General features: G+C 48.4%; 1 protein-coding gene across 2 annotated transcripts in view; it reads left to right on the top strand.

Annotated features, from left to right (window-relative positions):
- tbck (TBC1 domain containing kinase) overlaps positions 1-16,596 on the top strand; it is a 38,104-nt gene extending 21,508 nt beyond the window's left edge. For both annotated transcript variants that reach the window (XM_072706938.1, XM_023799302.2), the window contains exons 23-26: positions 1,586-1,761; positions 6,631-6,806; positions 9,026-9,185; positions 16,000-16,596. In XM_072706938.1, coding sequence (XP_072563039.1) covers positions 1,586-1,761; positions 6,631-6,806; positions 9,026-9,185; positions 16,000-16,110 — 623 coding nt within the window. In that variant the 3' untranslated portion in view covers positions 16,111-16,596. The remainder of the gene's footprint in view (positions 1-1,585; positions 1,762-6,630; positions 6,807-9,025; positions 9,186-15,999) is intronic.
- The last annotated feature ends 923 nt before the right edge of the window (positions 16,597-17,519 follow it).

Here is a 17,519-nt window from a genome sequence, read left to right as displayed (position 1 = left end):
CTGAGCACTTCCTCCCACTTGATGAAAAGAGTCATGGGGGGCCCTGCTGTGTGCATGTCTTGGCGTGAACCCCCCCCCCAGAAGCATTTGAGTTTGGCCTTGTGGTCACAGACTTTGGAGGGGAAGAAAAGAGAGAGAGTGTTGTAGGAAGGTGGACCACAGACAGCCTGGGGCTGGCCTGGGGCTGTCCTGGGGTGGGCGGGTGGGAGCGGATGGGGAGGTGTGTGTGGAGGGGGGGGGGCATCTCTTATTGCCACAGGATGGTCTTCACGGCCGGGGCTGATAACTCATTCAATCGGGATTGTTCTCCCAGATTTATACCTGCTGCCAGGCTGTGTTGGGGGGGGGGGGTGGAGTTGGCTTATTGGTTGGCAAGAGGTGTAACTCATCACCAAGGTCTGGCGCCAGCCCCAGTTGGCTCGGTACACACACCATTCATCAACTGTGAGGCGGGGGGGGGGGGAGGGGTGGTGTTGGGGTTTGGGCAGGTCTTCTCACTTACATATGGTTCTGCCTGCCGTCCCAGACTAATTAGAAGCATCTCCTCGGTGGGTGTGCGTGCATGTGAGTCCATGTAAAAGTAGCAGGCTGTAAATTACCCAGGACACTCCCAGGATGCACTGCAGCGGCTTACTCCGCCACCTCCTTTTTGGTCAGGGGTTGCCTACCAGGTGGTGGGGGGGGGGGGGGCTTACAGTCCTCCTGCAGTGAGTGTTACGATCTGGGTTAAACGTCCGTGATTTGCTGTGCACACTTTTGGGGGGGGGGGGGGTCAGGGAAATAGCGTTTTACCTGGAGTCACAATGTGTTGTGCTGTTAATTTGCCCCCCCCCCTCCACTGCCTCAGCTGTTTCCCAGTTAAGATTTCTTAGCCCCAAGCCCCCCTTTTTTTCTCTCGCTTATATGCACACAGGTCATCTAGCCGATCACGCTAATCCCTCCCGCTTCGGTTAATGGCATGCAGAATTCCCAGCATTCTGTTCTGCCCATAACTAGCTATCAGTCCTGCCATGTTTACGTGTGTCCAGTTGTCACGCCCCCCCCCGATCGCGTTCTCCCTGCCTCATCCCTCGTCCCGCCTACATGTCTGCAATGCTGCCGTCTCCCACCTGTCCATAAGAAATCAGATGTTTGATTTTATTTGATCCGGAGTCAGTCGCGTTGAGCACCTCATTAACAGAGTCCGTCGGTATCCGGGAGAGCAGAGAAGAGTCGCTAAATTGTGAAATCCCCTGCTAATCCCACCAATCCTTCTTTAATCCCCGTCTTATGCACAGCGCATTGGGAGGAGGGTGCTTGTGGTGGTGGTGGGCGGGTGGGGGGGGGGGGGTAGGGTGACTTATGAGTTTTTAATTTTTTTATGGCACAAGTAAAGTACCACATGGGTCTCAAACGGCCCTCGGTGACTAATCCAGCGTATTTGGGATTGATATTCAATCAATTCTGTTTTAACCACAGGGTTTACAAAGTGCTTTACGGACATTTTAAAAGAATTAAAAGAAAGAAATTAGAATAAGCACACAAGAAATATCAATAAGCACAAGAGAAAGAACAACATACAGTATCACCCCCCTCCCTTCTACAGAGATCGACATTGAGCGCTGTGTGCGGGAATCCATCAACCTCTTTTGCTGGACCCCAAAGAGCGCCACCTATCGGCAGCACGCCCAACCGGTCAAGAACATGACAGAGCCCAACGGATTTGGCAAGGCACCCTCCTACACCACCACCGACTACCAGGACTCGCCCAAAACAGATTTGGTGAGTGTCTGCCATGGGTTTTCGATTACACCAGCATGTCTGTCGTATTCCGGATACTTCTGCTTTACGATCTTCAACTGTGCTTCTGATCTGAGGGCTCCCACTTCAGCCCTTCCAATCAGGGTACTGCTATTGGCTTGTTGAGGATGCTCGAGTATTGATTGTACGTGCTGCTTGCAGCCCCATCTGGCTGAATTATTTACTGGATGGTCATCTGCTCGATCGTGTGGAGGAGCCTGGGGAGGAGGGAAGCTAAACAGAAAGGTGGGCCGAGAGCATTTGGAGATTGGCGGGAAGAGAGGAAGGATGTTAGCTGCTCACCGCTGGCTGATCCCTGATAGCTGATACCTGTTACCTACTCGGCGTTGGCTGATCCCTACTTGCTGCTCTGCGTTGGCTGATCCCTGCTAGCTGCTTCCTGTTGGCTGATCCCTGCTAGCCGCTTCCCCTTGGCTGATCCCTGCTAGACGCTTCCCGTTGGCTGATCCCTGCTAGATGCTTCCCATTGGCTGATCCCTGCTAGACGCTCGCTGCTGGCTGATCCCTGTTAGCCACTTGCCATTAGCCGTTTCCCGTTGGTTGATCCCTGTTAGCCACTTGCCATTAGCCGTTTCCCTTTGGCTGATCCCTGTTAGCCGCTTGCCGCTGGCTGATCCCTGATAGCTGATACCTATTAGCTGCTCGGTGTTGGCTGAACCCTGATAGCTGCTCGGTGTTGGCTGATCCCTGCTAGCCATTTGCCATTAGCAGCTTGTCATTAGCTGATCCCTGTTAGCTGCTTGCCGTTAGCAGCTTGCCATTAGCTGATCCCTGTTAGCCGCTCGCTGTTAGCTACTCGCCATTAGCTGATCCCTGTTAGTCGCCTGCTGTTAGCCATGTGCTTCGATTTAGCATTCAGTGGGAGTGAGACGTTGGCCGGGATCGGAGCCCAAAGGCCCCCGGCGCAGACGGGAGGCATCCATCGGACTGCATCTTTCGATGGCTCTGGGCATTGATGCTGACTGCCAGGTCTCCTCGTCTGTTTGCCGTTTTTCTGCCGGAGAGAAAGTGGCAGGCAGCCCGTCTCTCATGCCAGCCGGCTAATACAACACCCCCGCCCCCCCCGACTGACAAGCTCCACAAACTCTGTGTTGTCCCTGAAGCCTTCTAGTACAAGCGGGCTGTGCCCCTCCTCACCGGCGGCGCTCCTCTGTGTGGCAAGGCACCTGTAAGCTGCCTGCATGTGTTCCGACAACTTCTGAGCCCTCCCCACGGGGCACCGCTGCTGTGTCCGTGACATACATGTGGACACATTAATGACCTTCGTTCCCCCAGGACTGGGCCATCACATCCTGTACAGGACTGGGCTCTGCCGCCTGGGCTGAGCCCGGGCTGCACACACCATCTGCTCACCCTGCATACCTACACAGGATCGCTTTATTTTGATATTTTCTTGCTTTTAAGATGTGCTGTCAGGGGGGGGACAAGACTTGCTGACCCCTGCTGGTCTTTTGAAGTACTGCAGCTCTTAGATTTCTGCATCCATAGACTGGTTGAAACATTTATTGCAATCCCTATGCTGGTTTTCCGGCAGTAATTGGGTTTTTATGATGTCGAAGGCATTGATCGAAGGGAGGAAAGGCTGGTTGCGCTTTTTTGTTTTTGCTGACGATCTCTGTCGGTTGTGCTTTTGGCCCAGTTTCATTAGAAACAGCCATGAGATAAATGGGCTTGGATCAGATGAATGTTTAGGGAAAGAAGAGAATTTTGGCCTCTGGTGACTCCAGAGCACCACTGAAAACTGCGGAGCAATGGAATCATCGAGAATCTGGGGCTCTTCTCTGTGTCTTTTGGCATGAAGTGAATCTGTGATGATCGCTCTGTTTCACCTGCCATGGCAACGCAACGGTTTCGCATGTGAAACCAACGTCTAGTATCTGAAATAATCATGCAGAGACTTAAAAGGTAAATGAATTTGTGTGCCACAGTGTTTTAGCCAACTGTAAATAACCCAAATGCAGGTTGTCATCCTCACATTACATCCTTACATTCTTATCATTCTTGTACCGTACACATAATTAAGGGCTTGTTCCCCTGTTGTTTGTCATTTAACTGACTTTAAAGTGGTTTCCAAAAGTCAGGCTACCAGTTTCAACAGATCACTGTCCTCCTGTGGCAAAGCATTGTGGGTAAATTGAGTATTTAAGGTGTCCGGTGTAACATGCTGTGCTGTTCCTTGTTGCGGCAGCTTCTGGAAGATGAGCCCTTTGGGTGCATGTCTGTGCCCCTTATGTTGTACATTTTTGCTCACCGCTTTTGAAATATCAACAGTATTTGAGTTATGAGGTCAAGGGTTTTTTAATCACTTCAAATATCATTTTTTTATTTCTTCTAAAGGTGGAATAAATGTCAAAAATAAGAGTTTGCACCTACAATAACAGACCCGACATTCACCTGCTGTGTGATCATAATTCCTGCCAGGTCCTCAGAATTGGTATGGTGCATTAACACATTGACAAGCTTCAACACAACATAAGAGGCTTGATAAGTCCAACCACGGTAGCAAGGAGGAACGATCTGCAATTTCCCAGAATGCTTTTGGTCCCCACAACATGTGTAGGTTACGGTCTCTTTCTCCATGATGTGCGTAAGCATTTCCACTTGTGGTCTTTATTGTGACGTGTTAAGAGTGCGTTCGCCCCAGTATCATTCCCGGTCTGGAGGCTCATTTATTCTTATCCAAAACTCCTCCTATCACCTCTCTGATTAAATTAGCTCGCCTTGTCTGTGTAAATCCCAGCCGTGGTTCAGAATGCCAATCGCTAATGTTCTGAACCGTGCCCCGTAGCTAGTTAAACAAATGCATTGATAGTTTTCACAGAATTAGGAAGGAGAGGTGCAAGTTCAATGTTGTGTTAATATGTCTAGCTCTTAAATACTGTATACAGTTTTTTTTCCATTTAGCAGATAGTTTTTATCCAATGAGAAAGCAGGATCAGACACCCCCTGGGTTAAGGGCCTTGCTTTGGTGCCCAACAGTGAAATTCTTCTGCAGGCCTTGGGATTTGAACCTGCAACCTTCTGATCACAGCCACAGCACCCTGATCCCCTGAGACACACACCACCCCCGATGTGATTACCCCTTGTTAGGGTGCGGTGGTAAATATGGGAGTTTTGTTCCCTCCCCCATCCTGATTTGCATAGCTGTACTGTATGTTATCCCATCTTGCCAACATGATGTGCGTGTGAGATCCCCAGATTCCCGCTGCCTTGGGATGCTTGACCACAAGCAGCTCAAAATGACATCGCGGCCGGGAATGCGGGCCAAACCGGAGTCCATCCTGTTGGTGCGGTTAGCTGTCAGCGTTCCCAGGCCCCAATGCCCTTCCCCAAGAGCATCCCTTTAAAGACTGTCCCATTAGCAGGAGACCTCGATTTGCATTCTGAGAGCCTCTGTCCCGGGAATGAGCTACAGCTCGCGGATCTTTAAGTACCGCTGCAGGAGCTGAAGTGGAGCCCCAGCCAATCGTCGCGCTGTCCTTGATAAAAACATACGGGTGTGAGTGAATGATCATCTGCGGGCTCAAAGGCATCGCGAGCGAGCCCACGTTCCCTTCGCCCCCCGCAGGTCACCCCGTGCTGTGTCAGCCGCCAGTACCTGCAGCCATGCGTGACGACGCCGTAAAATCGCAATCTCCCTCGGCCCGTTGGGCACCGTGATGCATTTACCAATTTCACTCGCGCCTGGCGCGTGCCGATTTTTCACAGCCAGCAGCCTAAGGTCCGGCTCGGCGCCCTGGAACCTCGCCACGGTCGATTTGCTCGTGATCCTTGGGACGTCGTTTCTGTGGCATTTTAAATGCGACGGTCGGGAGCCATCCGTCAAAAGTTCACCGGGTGTTCTCGATTTCAGTTTTCACCACCTCCGGGTCCCTCTGCATATTTTAGCCGGTTTTGTGTAGCTAGTTTACGCAGTAATAGGACATGCCAGTTTTAAGTAGGATGTATTGTCTCTTGCTGTCGGGATCACATTTGTCCTGATATATTGCCAGTGTAATGGTGGAACGGGCTCTTCGGTGAGGGAGTTAGAGAATGAGCTTCAGATTGCTTGTGTTTCTTCGGTAAATAACTCCCATAAATGATTACGACATCACCGGCATAAGTAGATGAACGTGTTGGATTTAATAGTTTGCATAGGTGTGCATAGGTGTCGCTAAAGGTAGCCGTGTCCCTCAAAGGCTCTGCCACAATAATTAACATAGAAGGACAGAATTCTGGTAATTGGTCCCTTTATCAGGACAAGAAAATTCTGGAACTCTGACAGCATCTCATTCCTTGGGGTGAGGGTTAGGGCACGACCCTGAAATATCAGGGTGGTCTTAATCCAAAACACGGGATGCCGATGTGTTGATGTCAGTCACGTCAAGCTGAAGACCTCCTTGCCTGTAAACCGTTGAGCGAAAAGCTCTCTAATCGGCATTCGCAGTGCGTCTCTGCTTGGCGGGGGGGGGGGGGGGGCTTGAAGTTCAGTGAAGTGACGGCGGCCTCAGTGACCCCCCAGGAAGTCTCTGTAATTACTGTAGTGCAGTGGCCCTGGGCAGTTGGGCGCTAATAATATGGCTACCAGTTCCAGTAGTGTCAAGTGGTTTGCAGCAAGTGGTTTGATTGTGGTAGCCATATTGGTCATGATAACTGTAGAAAATACAATTGAGATCCTGGACTGTTGATGCTTGGACCTTTAATAATTTAGTTCAGTTGACCCCATAAATTTTGACAATTTCCAACTTAGTCACCTAAGACTTCTGACAGACTGCACCAGCTACTCCCTTGTTCCTCTAGCTCTCCTCTCCTCACGTGATCGTCCTCCTGCCGCTCCTTCTTCTCCCACAGTCCCGGGAGCCCCTCAAGCTGAGTGAGCTGAAGGCGGAAGTGTCTCCGCGCATCTCCGCCGAGGACCTCATCGACCTCTGTGAGCTGACGGCGGCCACGCATTTTAAGACGCCCACCAAGAAGCCACGGTCTGGCAAGCCCAAAGTCATCGCCGTGGACATCCGTAGCAGCGAGGAGTATCCTTTCCTTCTTCCTGGAGGGGTGGGTATGGAAGCTCTGCCTATCAGTTAGTCTGATTGGTTGGCCCAGTACTTTTGGTCTCCCTCTCCGTGTCTATTGGCCGCAGCTGTACCGATGTAGCGTGACTTGTTTATACACGCGCGTGAATGTACCATTACGATGTCAGCTTACGGTGTCAGCAAATGCCAGCACCGACAAACCTCGAGCGATCCTTGCACTAATCAGAGTGGCACCTGAACAACGTCCGGAGGAGCCTGAGGTTCAGAGTGCGGCACGGCACATTTCTAACCAATCGCTAACTGCAACCCACGTTGGGGTCTCTCGTTAATTCCCGCCAGTTGGGGTTGCTGGGGGGGTACCATGACGACAACGTCTAGCACAACCTCACTGTCCTGTGGTGAGTGATGAGGAACTTCAGTTGAAAATTAACTCATAGATCCAACATGTCATACAACAGCAGTAGCAATAATAAAAATTAAACTGAACTAACAGAAAATTTAATAATGGTATGCCAGCTCTCATTTTTTATTATGGGAGGATTTATTATGCTGCAGTATTTATAGTTTAAGCTCGTCTTTGATGAAGCAAAAGTTCAAAAAGCACAGCTGGATTGTGCTCAGAGGAGATTACTGACCTGTGGGGCTAGTCGCTATGTTCTTTGTGGCAAAGGAGGGAGTTAACGGATCATAAACGGGAAGCTCTCGGTTATGATGTCACGGCTGAGCATGAGGTCTGGCGCTTTGTGGGCGCATGGGGATGCTGTGCCCATAACAATCACGACGGCGCGTTTCACAACACATGCGGCGTCGAGGGGGCCATGGATTGCGTGGATGGTTCAGGGTCTAATGGCGTCTTGTTGGCTTTTGATACTGTGGACCATGTTTCTCTGCCTTGGCTAATTATTTATGGGTTTCCACGGACCCATGGCTAGTTATTTGCTATATGGCTGTATTAAAAGTAATTTGTCCCGGAGCGGTGGACGGGAATGGCTTTTTCTCTGGAAGGAATAAAAGAGAGAAACTGAGAGGCATCAGAGTGGGGAAATTGTACCCACGGAGTCGTTTGAGGGAAACTCCCTGGAAAGAGATAATGGGCAGGTTGAGGGAGGGAGAGAGGGCGTCAGGGAGCGCTGTGATGCGCTGTCAGCCTTGAGCGGCTCGGAGAAGCTCTTACTGCTGCTGTTTGATAGGGTAAATGCGGTAATGTGGAGAAAACCACCCACAGCAGGAGCTTAGGGCCTTAAGGTGCAGAATACGGACGCCCTTGTATCTGTCACCGTCCGCCATCTTTATGGCCTCGTCACGTTCAGACTGAACATGGTGAAACTGAGCCTCACATGGAGATTAAAGCACTTGAGCAGTAAATTGTTAGCAGACTGCATACATGTACTATTCTGCTGTGCTTTTTAATGCTCAGTATTAAAAATAAAAAAAATGCAAGATTAATTAATTAAGGCACAGTTACTAACTGGTGAGTTTGAAGCTTCGGGGCTCTGATAGTGTCATATTCGAAGTTCACGAGCATCAAAACATGTTTTAATGTTGATGTTCATGAACTTCGAATGTGAAATTCCGCACATGTTGGGCTTGCGGAGAATCTGACAGTTCGGGCTTTTCCCACAAAGAGACGGAGGCGGGGTCTCCAGCATCGCCTGCACATCGCCTGCACATCGCCTGCACATCGCCTGCACATCCAGAAGCTGAAATCAGTCTCCGAGCAGCATGTCATGATTGCAGGAACCGTTCCCTAGTTCTGTGGGAGCCGCAATCCTGACACGTGTGTGTTTTTTCACTTTCACAGTTTAGCGTCATTTTAATTAGGGCAGGGGAGCTTTGATCATGAAAGCCCGATGCAGCGGTGCCACTCGCTCCCTTTCCGTGCCAGCAGGATGTGCCAAGTTCAGCTTGTTAGCACGAAGGCTTGTGTGGTGTGAGGGGCGATACAAGGCTAGCTCTCCAAAGGTGTGGGTGAGATCGAAACAAAGCTTCTTTTATGTTTCTAACACTAACACTGACAGGAACGCAAAGAACAAACCGAACTCTGCTGACATTTGTGCCGAGATACATAGTGTTTTTGTTTTTCTTTCGCCTCCGCTCTCCATACCTCATTCTGTCACCTGACTGAGAATACCATAGCACGGCCTTCTGGGAAATGTGGTCCTGGATAAAGACGCCCCCCCCTCCAGTGAGTGTCATCCTTGACTGAAAGCTTCCAGCTTTAACCGGGGCCACATATCGGGCAGCATCAGCGTCCCGTATCACACGGCTTTCGGACCTGAAGGCGAGCTGGTGCCGGGTCCAGCCACCGCGACCCTCCAAAGCTTCCGGGGGAGAGTCATCGTGGTGATTAGCCACGCCATGACAAGGGCCAGCGTGGTAAGCATGCTTAGTCAGTCATCACTTTTCCTGCGTCCTACTTCCCAAAAGCACATATTCCACACAATTTATGTTTACTTATTTTATTGATATTATGCTTGTCCAACAGGGAGAGGGGTGTTAACAAGCTATAGTTTAAGATTTGTAAGTGTTTTCCTTTTTTGTTTATGTCATCTGTTAGTGCAGTGTGTGATGTACTTTTAAATCTTGCGGTGAATTGGCAACATTACTATACTATGGCACCTGTGGCCTAACAGATTTTATAAGCCAATGATGTGAGGCTTTGGCACTCATTGTAGGCGGGATTCCTATGCTCTGCCAATCATTGGCTGATTTAGCAACTTAGTGGGTGGAGCTTTAAACAATTGACTTTGGCGTTAGTGTGCCTCATGACATAGTTCTCCAAAAACAAACAGTGCCGGATGTTCTGCAAATTCCCAAGCTGTGTAAGTGCTCCGGATGTCCGACGCCGTGGGCGCGCTGTTTCGTCATTGTGTTCCCTGTGCGGCAATGTGGAAAAAACACCTTATCTCAGCTGGCCAATAGCTTGCGGCTACCTTCCGGACACCTTTGGTAGCTTAAACACATCAGCGCTGCAGAAAAAATTGCAAAATGAAAGTCTTTCCAGGTTTTATTTCCTCTTGTCAATTGCTTTGCTCCCTTGAGTCAGAGTAATTAAAATGTATTTTTGAGCGAGTTTTTGTTTATTCTAGTATAAAAAGGAAATGTGACGTTGGGTTATGACAAACATTAAACGGCACATCCAGTGGATTACTGAATAATAATAGCTGAAAACGATGATTTAGTGCCTCCTTTTTAATTGTATTCCAAATGAATGTGAAACGCTCTGACTTTTGAAACTGAAATTACGCCCCGCTGTACTGAAGAACAGTTGAGTCAGTTTGGTGCTTTTGTGCCTTAATTGCTTTGGCCTGAAGGAGTGTTTTAATGGGCTTGGCTCTGGCTTCTTTATCAGATTTCATTTCCAACTGCAGTTCCAGCATAATTAATATTACTAATTATTAATTATATCCATAGTAAAAGCGTGGTGATGTTGTGTTGGACATGGTCTTGACCTTTGACCTTAATATGACCCTGGCTGGTTGCCCTTGTTGGGTGTGAACATGCTGTTGCCTCAGAATGATGGTAACCAGCTGGATTGGGGGTCCTTGTCCCCGTCGTGGTCTCCTGTCCCGGGGGGCCCTTCGGGGTTCGACACACGATGGATCCGTTCGCTTACCTTAGCGCTCACGCTCCCCCGACTCGCGGCTTTTCCGCCGGAAGGGGCGCTCTGACAGCGATACTATTTCTGGTTTTACATCTACCCCATGGCATCGTGGGAAAAGGGGGGAAGGAAAAAAATTGTGTATAGGTGTCAGGCCTGCAGGATTGGAAATGAATTCAGCAATCAAACGGAGGCAGGAGCCCCGCCTCCCCGGGGGGGCGAGACAGCATCCTGGCGGCTGGTTAGCGCTTGACTGATGAGGGACATCAGGGTCGGGGGCTGAGATGGATTGCCATGGCAACGCTCCCAGATGGTCCGCCAGCCTGCCATGCTCCGCTGCCACTACCGTCCATCACTCCCGCTCCCACGTGACTGCTGGGTGGGTGGGGGTGGGGGTGGGGGTGGGGGGCATTATGTGGGGTCTGGCGCCCCACATGGCTGGTGGGTGGAAGGACGCTGTCGGTCTCTGATTAAAGGTGGTGAATTGCCTAACTGCGCTGGCTCATAATAACAAAAATAATAATAATCGTTTATTCTTATTATTTATTATTATTAAGAGGAATAAACAATAACAATAATTATTATTATTTTATTGCTGTAACAATAAAAATTTACATTTACATTTACAGCATTTGGCAGACGCCCTTTTCCAGAGCGACTTACATAAGTGCTTTAAGACTCCACAATGAGTTATTCCCGATACTAGCTCAATAAAACCAAGGCTATGAATACCATCGATCTAATACTCTGTTGGGAAAGTGCGTTTTTTTTTTTATTATTAAAGGAAGAAACAGAGTATAATGCCAGAAGTGTTAATTCAGGTATTTCTGGAAAAGGTGTGTTTCAAGTCGTCTTTTGAAGACATTCAGTGACTCAGCTGTTCGGACATCTAGGGGGAGTTCATTCCACCGACTTGGTGCCAGAACAGAGAAGAGCCGAGAGGTGTGTCTTCCTTGTGCCTTGAGGGGTGGTGGGACCAGTCGAGCAGTGCTGGAAGATCGGAGAGATCGTGGTGCAGTGCGGGGTGTGATGAGGTCTTTTAGGTAGGATGGAGCCAGATCATTTTTGGCTTCGTATGCGAGCATCAGTGTTTTGAATCTGATGCGGGCAGCCACAGGAAGCCAGTGTAGGGAGCGCAGCAAAGGAGTGGTGTGAGAGAACTTGGGAAGGCTGAAAACAAGTCGAGCAGCTGCATTCTGAATCAGTTGGAGGGGACGAATGACGCTCAATGGTAAACCCGCTAGAAGCGAGTTGCAGTAGTCAAGACGGGAGATGACGAGGGACTGAACGAGTATCTGGGTAGCCTGTGTGGAAAGAAATGGACGTATCCTTCTGATATTAAACAGGAGAAACCGACAAGAGCAGGAAACGTTGGCGATATGTGAGGAAAAGGACAGACGATTGTCCATGGTAACCCCATCATCGCTGTAACAAAAATGATCAACAACAACAACAATACTACTACTACTACTACTACTAATAATAATAATAATAATATTACTATTATTATTATTATTATTATTATTATTATTATATGGCCCTTAGATGGAGACAAGGCTGCTCTTCCCAGATCTGTTTGGAATGCATCCACTGGGATCCTCCATCTCTGAGGTGTCAGTCCATTTTAATACGGTTAGGTTCACCAGAGACACCTGTAGAGTCCCGCTATGGGGGTGTGCACATCATTTATTAAAATGACCGATTTTGGCCCCTTTCCGCCTTTCACAAAGTTTTATAAAAACTTCCCGGCTCAGGGTGGGGGTGGGACTAGGAGATCTGGGAGGAGGGACTCTGCTGCTCAAGTTTGGGCTGCTGAACTGGCAGACCATGGACTGCTGGGCGTCCTGCAGCGGTCTGCGGGTATCAGGAATACTGCCGTGTAAATATGATAGCAGGTCATACAGATTATGCATCATAATTGTGTGTTAGGTTTCTCTTTGATATTTCTGCATGTATTTTTTTGTCCAATGATGAGAACATTTGTTCTGAAGTCAGAGGCGGATAAACACACCTGTCTTTCAAGGAACTCTGTGTTTAGGGAGCGACCCCAAGGTCATACAGATTATGTGTTAATCAGCAACATTTTCAGTGTAAGATGATAGAGATCGGGGTCATTTGTTCGCAATTTGCCGCTCTATTAAGAACAGGCTTGTCTTGGGAGGGCAGTTTATGTCTCCGCAGGATGTGTCGCTCTCTCCTGTTTGAACTGAGGTCAAGTGTGAGGTCAGCGGTACTGAGCCACACTGGATTTGCTGGTCGTTAACCAGTTGACTGTATTCGCTGTTATGATAGAGTGCCTTTCGGTTCACGTTAATTTTCTTTGTGCAGCTCCATCGTGAAACTCTTACCAGCCGTTTTAATTAAGTGGTGTCTTTAATTGTGACGTTTAATCACCTTGGGGTAGGTTTACTACAGTTTGGGGGGGAGGGGGGAGCGGGGGGGGGGGGTGTAGGGTTGAGAGACAGGGGAAGCGTTTAGGAATCCGTGACTGGCAGGTAACATAGCGAAACACCTAATGCTTATTTGATAGAAGGATAAAATATTTTATTTAAATATCTCTACTTTATAATGTCAAGTTTTGTATGTATTATTCATGGGGATTGACTCAGCCAGGGTCTGATGGGCATACTTACCCATCATGTCCCATAGAAAAGTTGAATTTGACTGACATTAATGGATTTCCAAAATGCTGACCTCAGGCTAAAAGTAATTTGACAGCAGAAATAATCATGCCTTAGATTTTCACTGTTCCCCTTCTTTGAATCATCGTGCGATCGCTCGTCGGCTCGGCTCGGCTCGGCTCGGTGGGATTTGAGTGTTCGCTGCTTGCCGTGGAGAGGAGTAGGCCGGGGTGCTGTGTCTGCATCACCCGTCACACGCCGAGGTCACCACTCTCACCACGGCTAGGCGAAAATCACACCTCTGACCAGCAAGATCAGCAGGGAGGAACGGACTGGTTACTTCAAAGTTGCCCTATAATTAGGCTTCAAAATGGATATATTGCCTGTAAATGAAAGTTGTCAAACAGAAAGGGGTTTAAGAGCAGCTAAGATGGACAGGTTACCATCTGGAAGGCACTATAGGACCATACAGTCACAAACGGCGAGGCTTCGAAACGGCATTTACCCACAAGCCTTCAGAATTCTCAGCTCCTGTATTGTGTGATACGGCCAGACACTGACGCTACGTTACTTACACTAAGCACTGTGTCTATAACATACATTTTTACACCTTTTTATTACATTTATAGCTGTTTCCTGGTATTTCTCACTTTCTTCAAAGTCTGTTTACTTTATTCCTGACTTATAGGCATTATAGAGTTTACTTAACCTCAAGAAGGGCTCCAGTGCTGTTCAGATCAGCTTAAGCCTTAACCTGGTTAATAAACGTCCATCCACATACATGAGTAAAATTCTGAATTATCTAAGCAACAAAATAAAAACCCGAAATAGCTATAGCAAGTTGTTAATCAGTACCTCCTTAGTGAAAACAATTCTGTATGCCTTATATGTGTAAAATAATAAGTGTTGATTTTCATTTCCTTATTTCTCGTGATTTTAGACGGCTTTTTCCACTCTGGGGTTTAAAGTCGTTACTGTGCTCGGAAGCTTCTGAGTCATATGCCTCCAAAGTTTCTGAAAAGTTCCCCCCGACACAGTGCTCCCCCCGACACAGTGCTCCCCCCGACACAGTTCTCCCCCCGACACAGTTCTCCCCCCGACACAGTGCTCCCCCCGTGTGCACTGGCGTCGCCGTCCCCCTGCGAGCGAGCCTGCCGGTTAACTCATCGCTCGCTGATGGAATCTCTCCCACAGCTTTCATTTCTCACAGCGCCGGTGTCCCGTGGCGATGCTCTGTGTCTACTGGCGCTACTGACGACATTTACCTTTCAGCACAAAAAAAAAAGAACCAGGAAAAATGCTTGGGGTCTCCTTGTAATCATATCTCTGCTGTCTGTGACATCACCCGTCAGGGGTTTGAAGGCAGGCTCAAGGTGGGCTTCTTTTTTGTGCTGCACTGACCTCTGGGATCAAAGGTCTCAGGATTGCCGTTGTACCCACTGGCGTGCACAGATAGAGACGAGGTGGTGCTGAAGCACTTGCCCTTTTGCCCTCAGTCCAAAAAAGTGCCCTTTTGAAAGACGTGATTTATTATTTTTTTTTAAAGCTGCGCGATTTAAAAAGGTGTGAAAATAATGGCTTGATTTGTGCCCCTTCTTCAAAGACACCCGAACCCTGTCGCTTTTTCACTGTCACCGTGTCACGTGAACACGCTTGCAGTTCATTTGTTGTGAGGCGTGTAGCAGCGGCATGACATAGGACTACTTGGAGTAGGCATAGTAGGCTAACTATAGCGACTGGGAGCCACGGCGGACAACACGGCAGCTCTTTCCCTTCCCAACCAGTCAGGTAACCCATGAATCGAGTGAAATTATTCTGTTTGCCCTCTAAGACCAACCTGCAATTGTTTTGTTGTGAAGTAGCCTGTCAGAAACTGCACATGACAAACTTTGCCAGCTTGCCCCCTCCATCCATCCATATGGATAAACAAAAAAACGACACATTTAAAATGTAACCTAAACCATTTAGGCAACCCCACTCTCCATCAATTCCGACCTTTTTGCATACACTATTGAAAATATCACGTTATGCTATAGGCTACATGCCGTTAGGCAGAGGGCTCTTTTGAGCCCATTTTTCGTTACAAATTTTAGGATGATCTCACGGAAATCTGTGAATAAATACAAAGTTTTCAAACTGAAGTCAGTGACGGGAAGACATCACACTTTTTAGAGATGGAACTGCAGAAAAACCTAAAACCTTGACATGATTATGAATAATAGAATTATGGACGTTTCTCCGTTTTTGTGGATTAGCCTTTCCATAACTAACGTCAACTACTGTCCTACTTTGGTAAGATTGAAATTAATGTCTTTGACTGTCTTTAGTAGGTGTGATTTTTGATAAAAGTCAAATTGCATTTAACCTGTGCGTTTTTTTTATTATAAAAAGAAAAGGTTTTCCACATATGCAAAAAGTGCCCTTTTTTCCCCCTGGAGCACTTGCCCCCCAAAATGTCTGTGCACGCCACTGGTTGTACCTGTTGTAAGCTGGGGAAAATAACTCCTCCGGTTTCCCTGTTTTCATTTGTCCACCATGTACGTTGAGATTGTGACATACCTCTTGGACACGCCCTTCTGACTATGACCACACCCCTTTGGGCTGGGCCTCACCCATGTGGCTTTGACCACGCCCAAGTGGGTGGAACCTCAGTGTCAGCTCTTTCACTCGTGTCCTCATGGACTTCATGGAGTTAACTGGTCTTGTGCTGATGGATTCTCTCCCGTGGCTGTCATTTCTGACAACTATGGGAACTTGGTCTGCGTACGCCCTGCTGTGTAAAACAAAACTGGTCAGTTCTAAGTGACAAGCATGCTGAGAGGCCCCGTCACCTTTGACCCCGCCTCTCTGCATATTCACATGTCCTCATATTGGTCACATGGCTCGTTTCCATTCAGCACCGCTCCCGAGTGCCCATGGGAGGACCTGCCCTTGCTGACAGTATTTTGTTTTGCCCCCTCCCCTGCAGTTTGCCGCCAACCTAGTGAGGCTGAACTACCCCCGAGTGTGCATCCTGGATGGAGGTATCAACAAGCTAAGAGCCACAGGTCTGCTCACTGTCCCCTCGCCACAGATATGAGCCACCTGCCACACTGGAAATATTTCAGTCTCATTCAGGACTTTTATTTTTTCTTTTAAAGCCATTTTCAAAAAAGACTTTTATTTTGATATGTATTTATTAATTTCTTGGTTAACGGCTTCCGGCATCTGTCTGCCGGCACGTCGTACTGTCCGCGCCGCCCCTGCTGTTGCTCCCCACACCTGACTGATGCCTCAGTTCTGCTTCCGCCGATGGGCCAGACATTTCATCCGATTAAAACGCTCCACGCGCCATCGATTTACCGCGCGCGCCGTGTAAATCTCACCCACGGCGGTGTTTTTATGAAGACTGATTACAGGCGTTTGTATCATGGGCTGCGGCGGTGTGTGTTTTTTTTTCTTCTTCTTTCAGCGTTAATTTTCATGCCGACTGTGCAACCAGGTGAAAAAATCTGTGACACTCATCAGCGTTTCCTGTGCAGCTTTTCTGTCCGGCACGTCATAATAAAATGGCTTTTAATTCTAATTAATGGTCTGTACATTTATTTTTTGTCCTTTTTCTCTGAAGTTTAATGTTACTCTTCAGCGTTTCACGGTACTGGGCGATGTTATGAGGTCCTGTGGTTGGGGCGACGCCTTCAGCCAGTGGCGAGGGCCTCTGCTGAGATTCAGCGGGCTCCTTCGTTGGAGGTTCTAGAATCCTGGAGCCGCATTTAGCACTTGAGAGGCTGCGATTTTGACACGGCTCCGCCCCCTGCCTGCTTCCCACCAGACTCTGTGTCTCGGGAAGGTGCGAAAACGGTGTTATTTATCACTTGCAATGGTGGCACGACTGCACTCCTCAGCTAATGAGCAAAATGATCCCACACCTTTGTCTGTTTATGTGTGTATATGCACAAACAAGTATGCATAATTTTATCTGCGATAATTCACAATAATTGTGTGTTTTTCCATTCAGAATATGTGTTTACAGATAACCCTGTGATCCATACATCCAGGTATTCCTGCCTGTTATTCCGTACATGTTTGCGCCGATCCTTTCCCATGATGTCAGGGATTGGGGCATGGAGGGGACACTAGTCCATCTGCAAACACAACTGAATGCTCAGGACTATTTAGAGAGACAAGTACAACTAATCCAGGTGATGTCACTGGGTGTTTATTGGACCGGGCCTCCCTGTGACGGGCATTTTTGTTCACTGATGGGTTCTTGTCACTGAAAGGGAAACAATGCGGCCTTTTAACCACAGCACTGTGAGACAAGTAGCCGGTTGCCAGGGCAACGCGGCCCAAAGATGGCCCTGGTGTGCGCGGCTGTGTTCTGTCGGCTCGTTAGCGGCGTAGCGAGCAGGACGTTCCACGAGCGTAACGAGGCTGTCGCCAGCAGAGGGATCCTCTGATTGGCTCGAGAAAAGACAACTTCTAAACCGGCTGGATTCCTGGCTGCCC

Source organism: Paramormyrops kingsleyae, chromosome 25 (assembly GCF_048594095.1).
Source record: "Paramormyrops kingsleyae isolate MSU_618 chromosome 25, PKINGS_0.4, whole genome shotgun sequence".
Taxonomy (NCBI): domain Eukaryota; kingdom Metazoa; phylum Chordata; class Actinopteri; order Osteoglossiformes; family Mormyridae; genus Paramormyrops; species Paramormyrops kingsleyae.
Note: the sequence above shows the minus strand (reverse complement) of the source record. Positions and strands in the feature narration are given on the sequence as shown.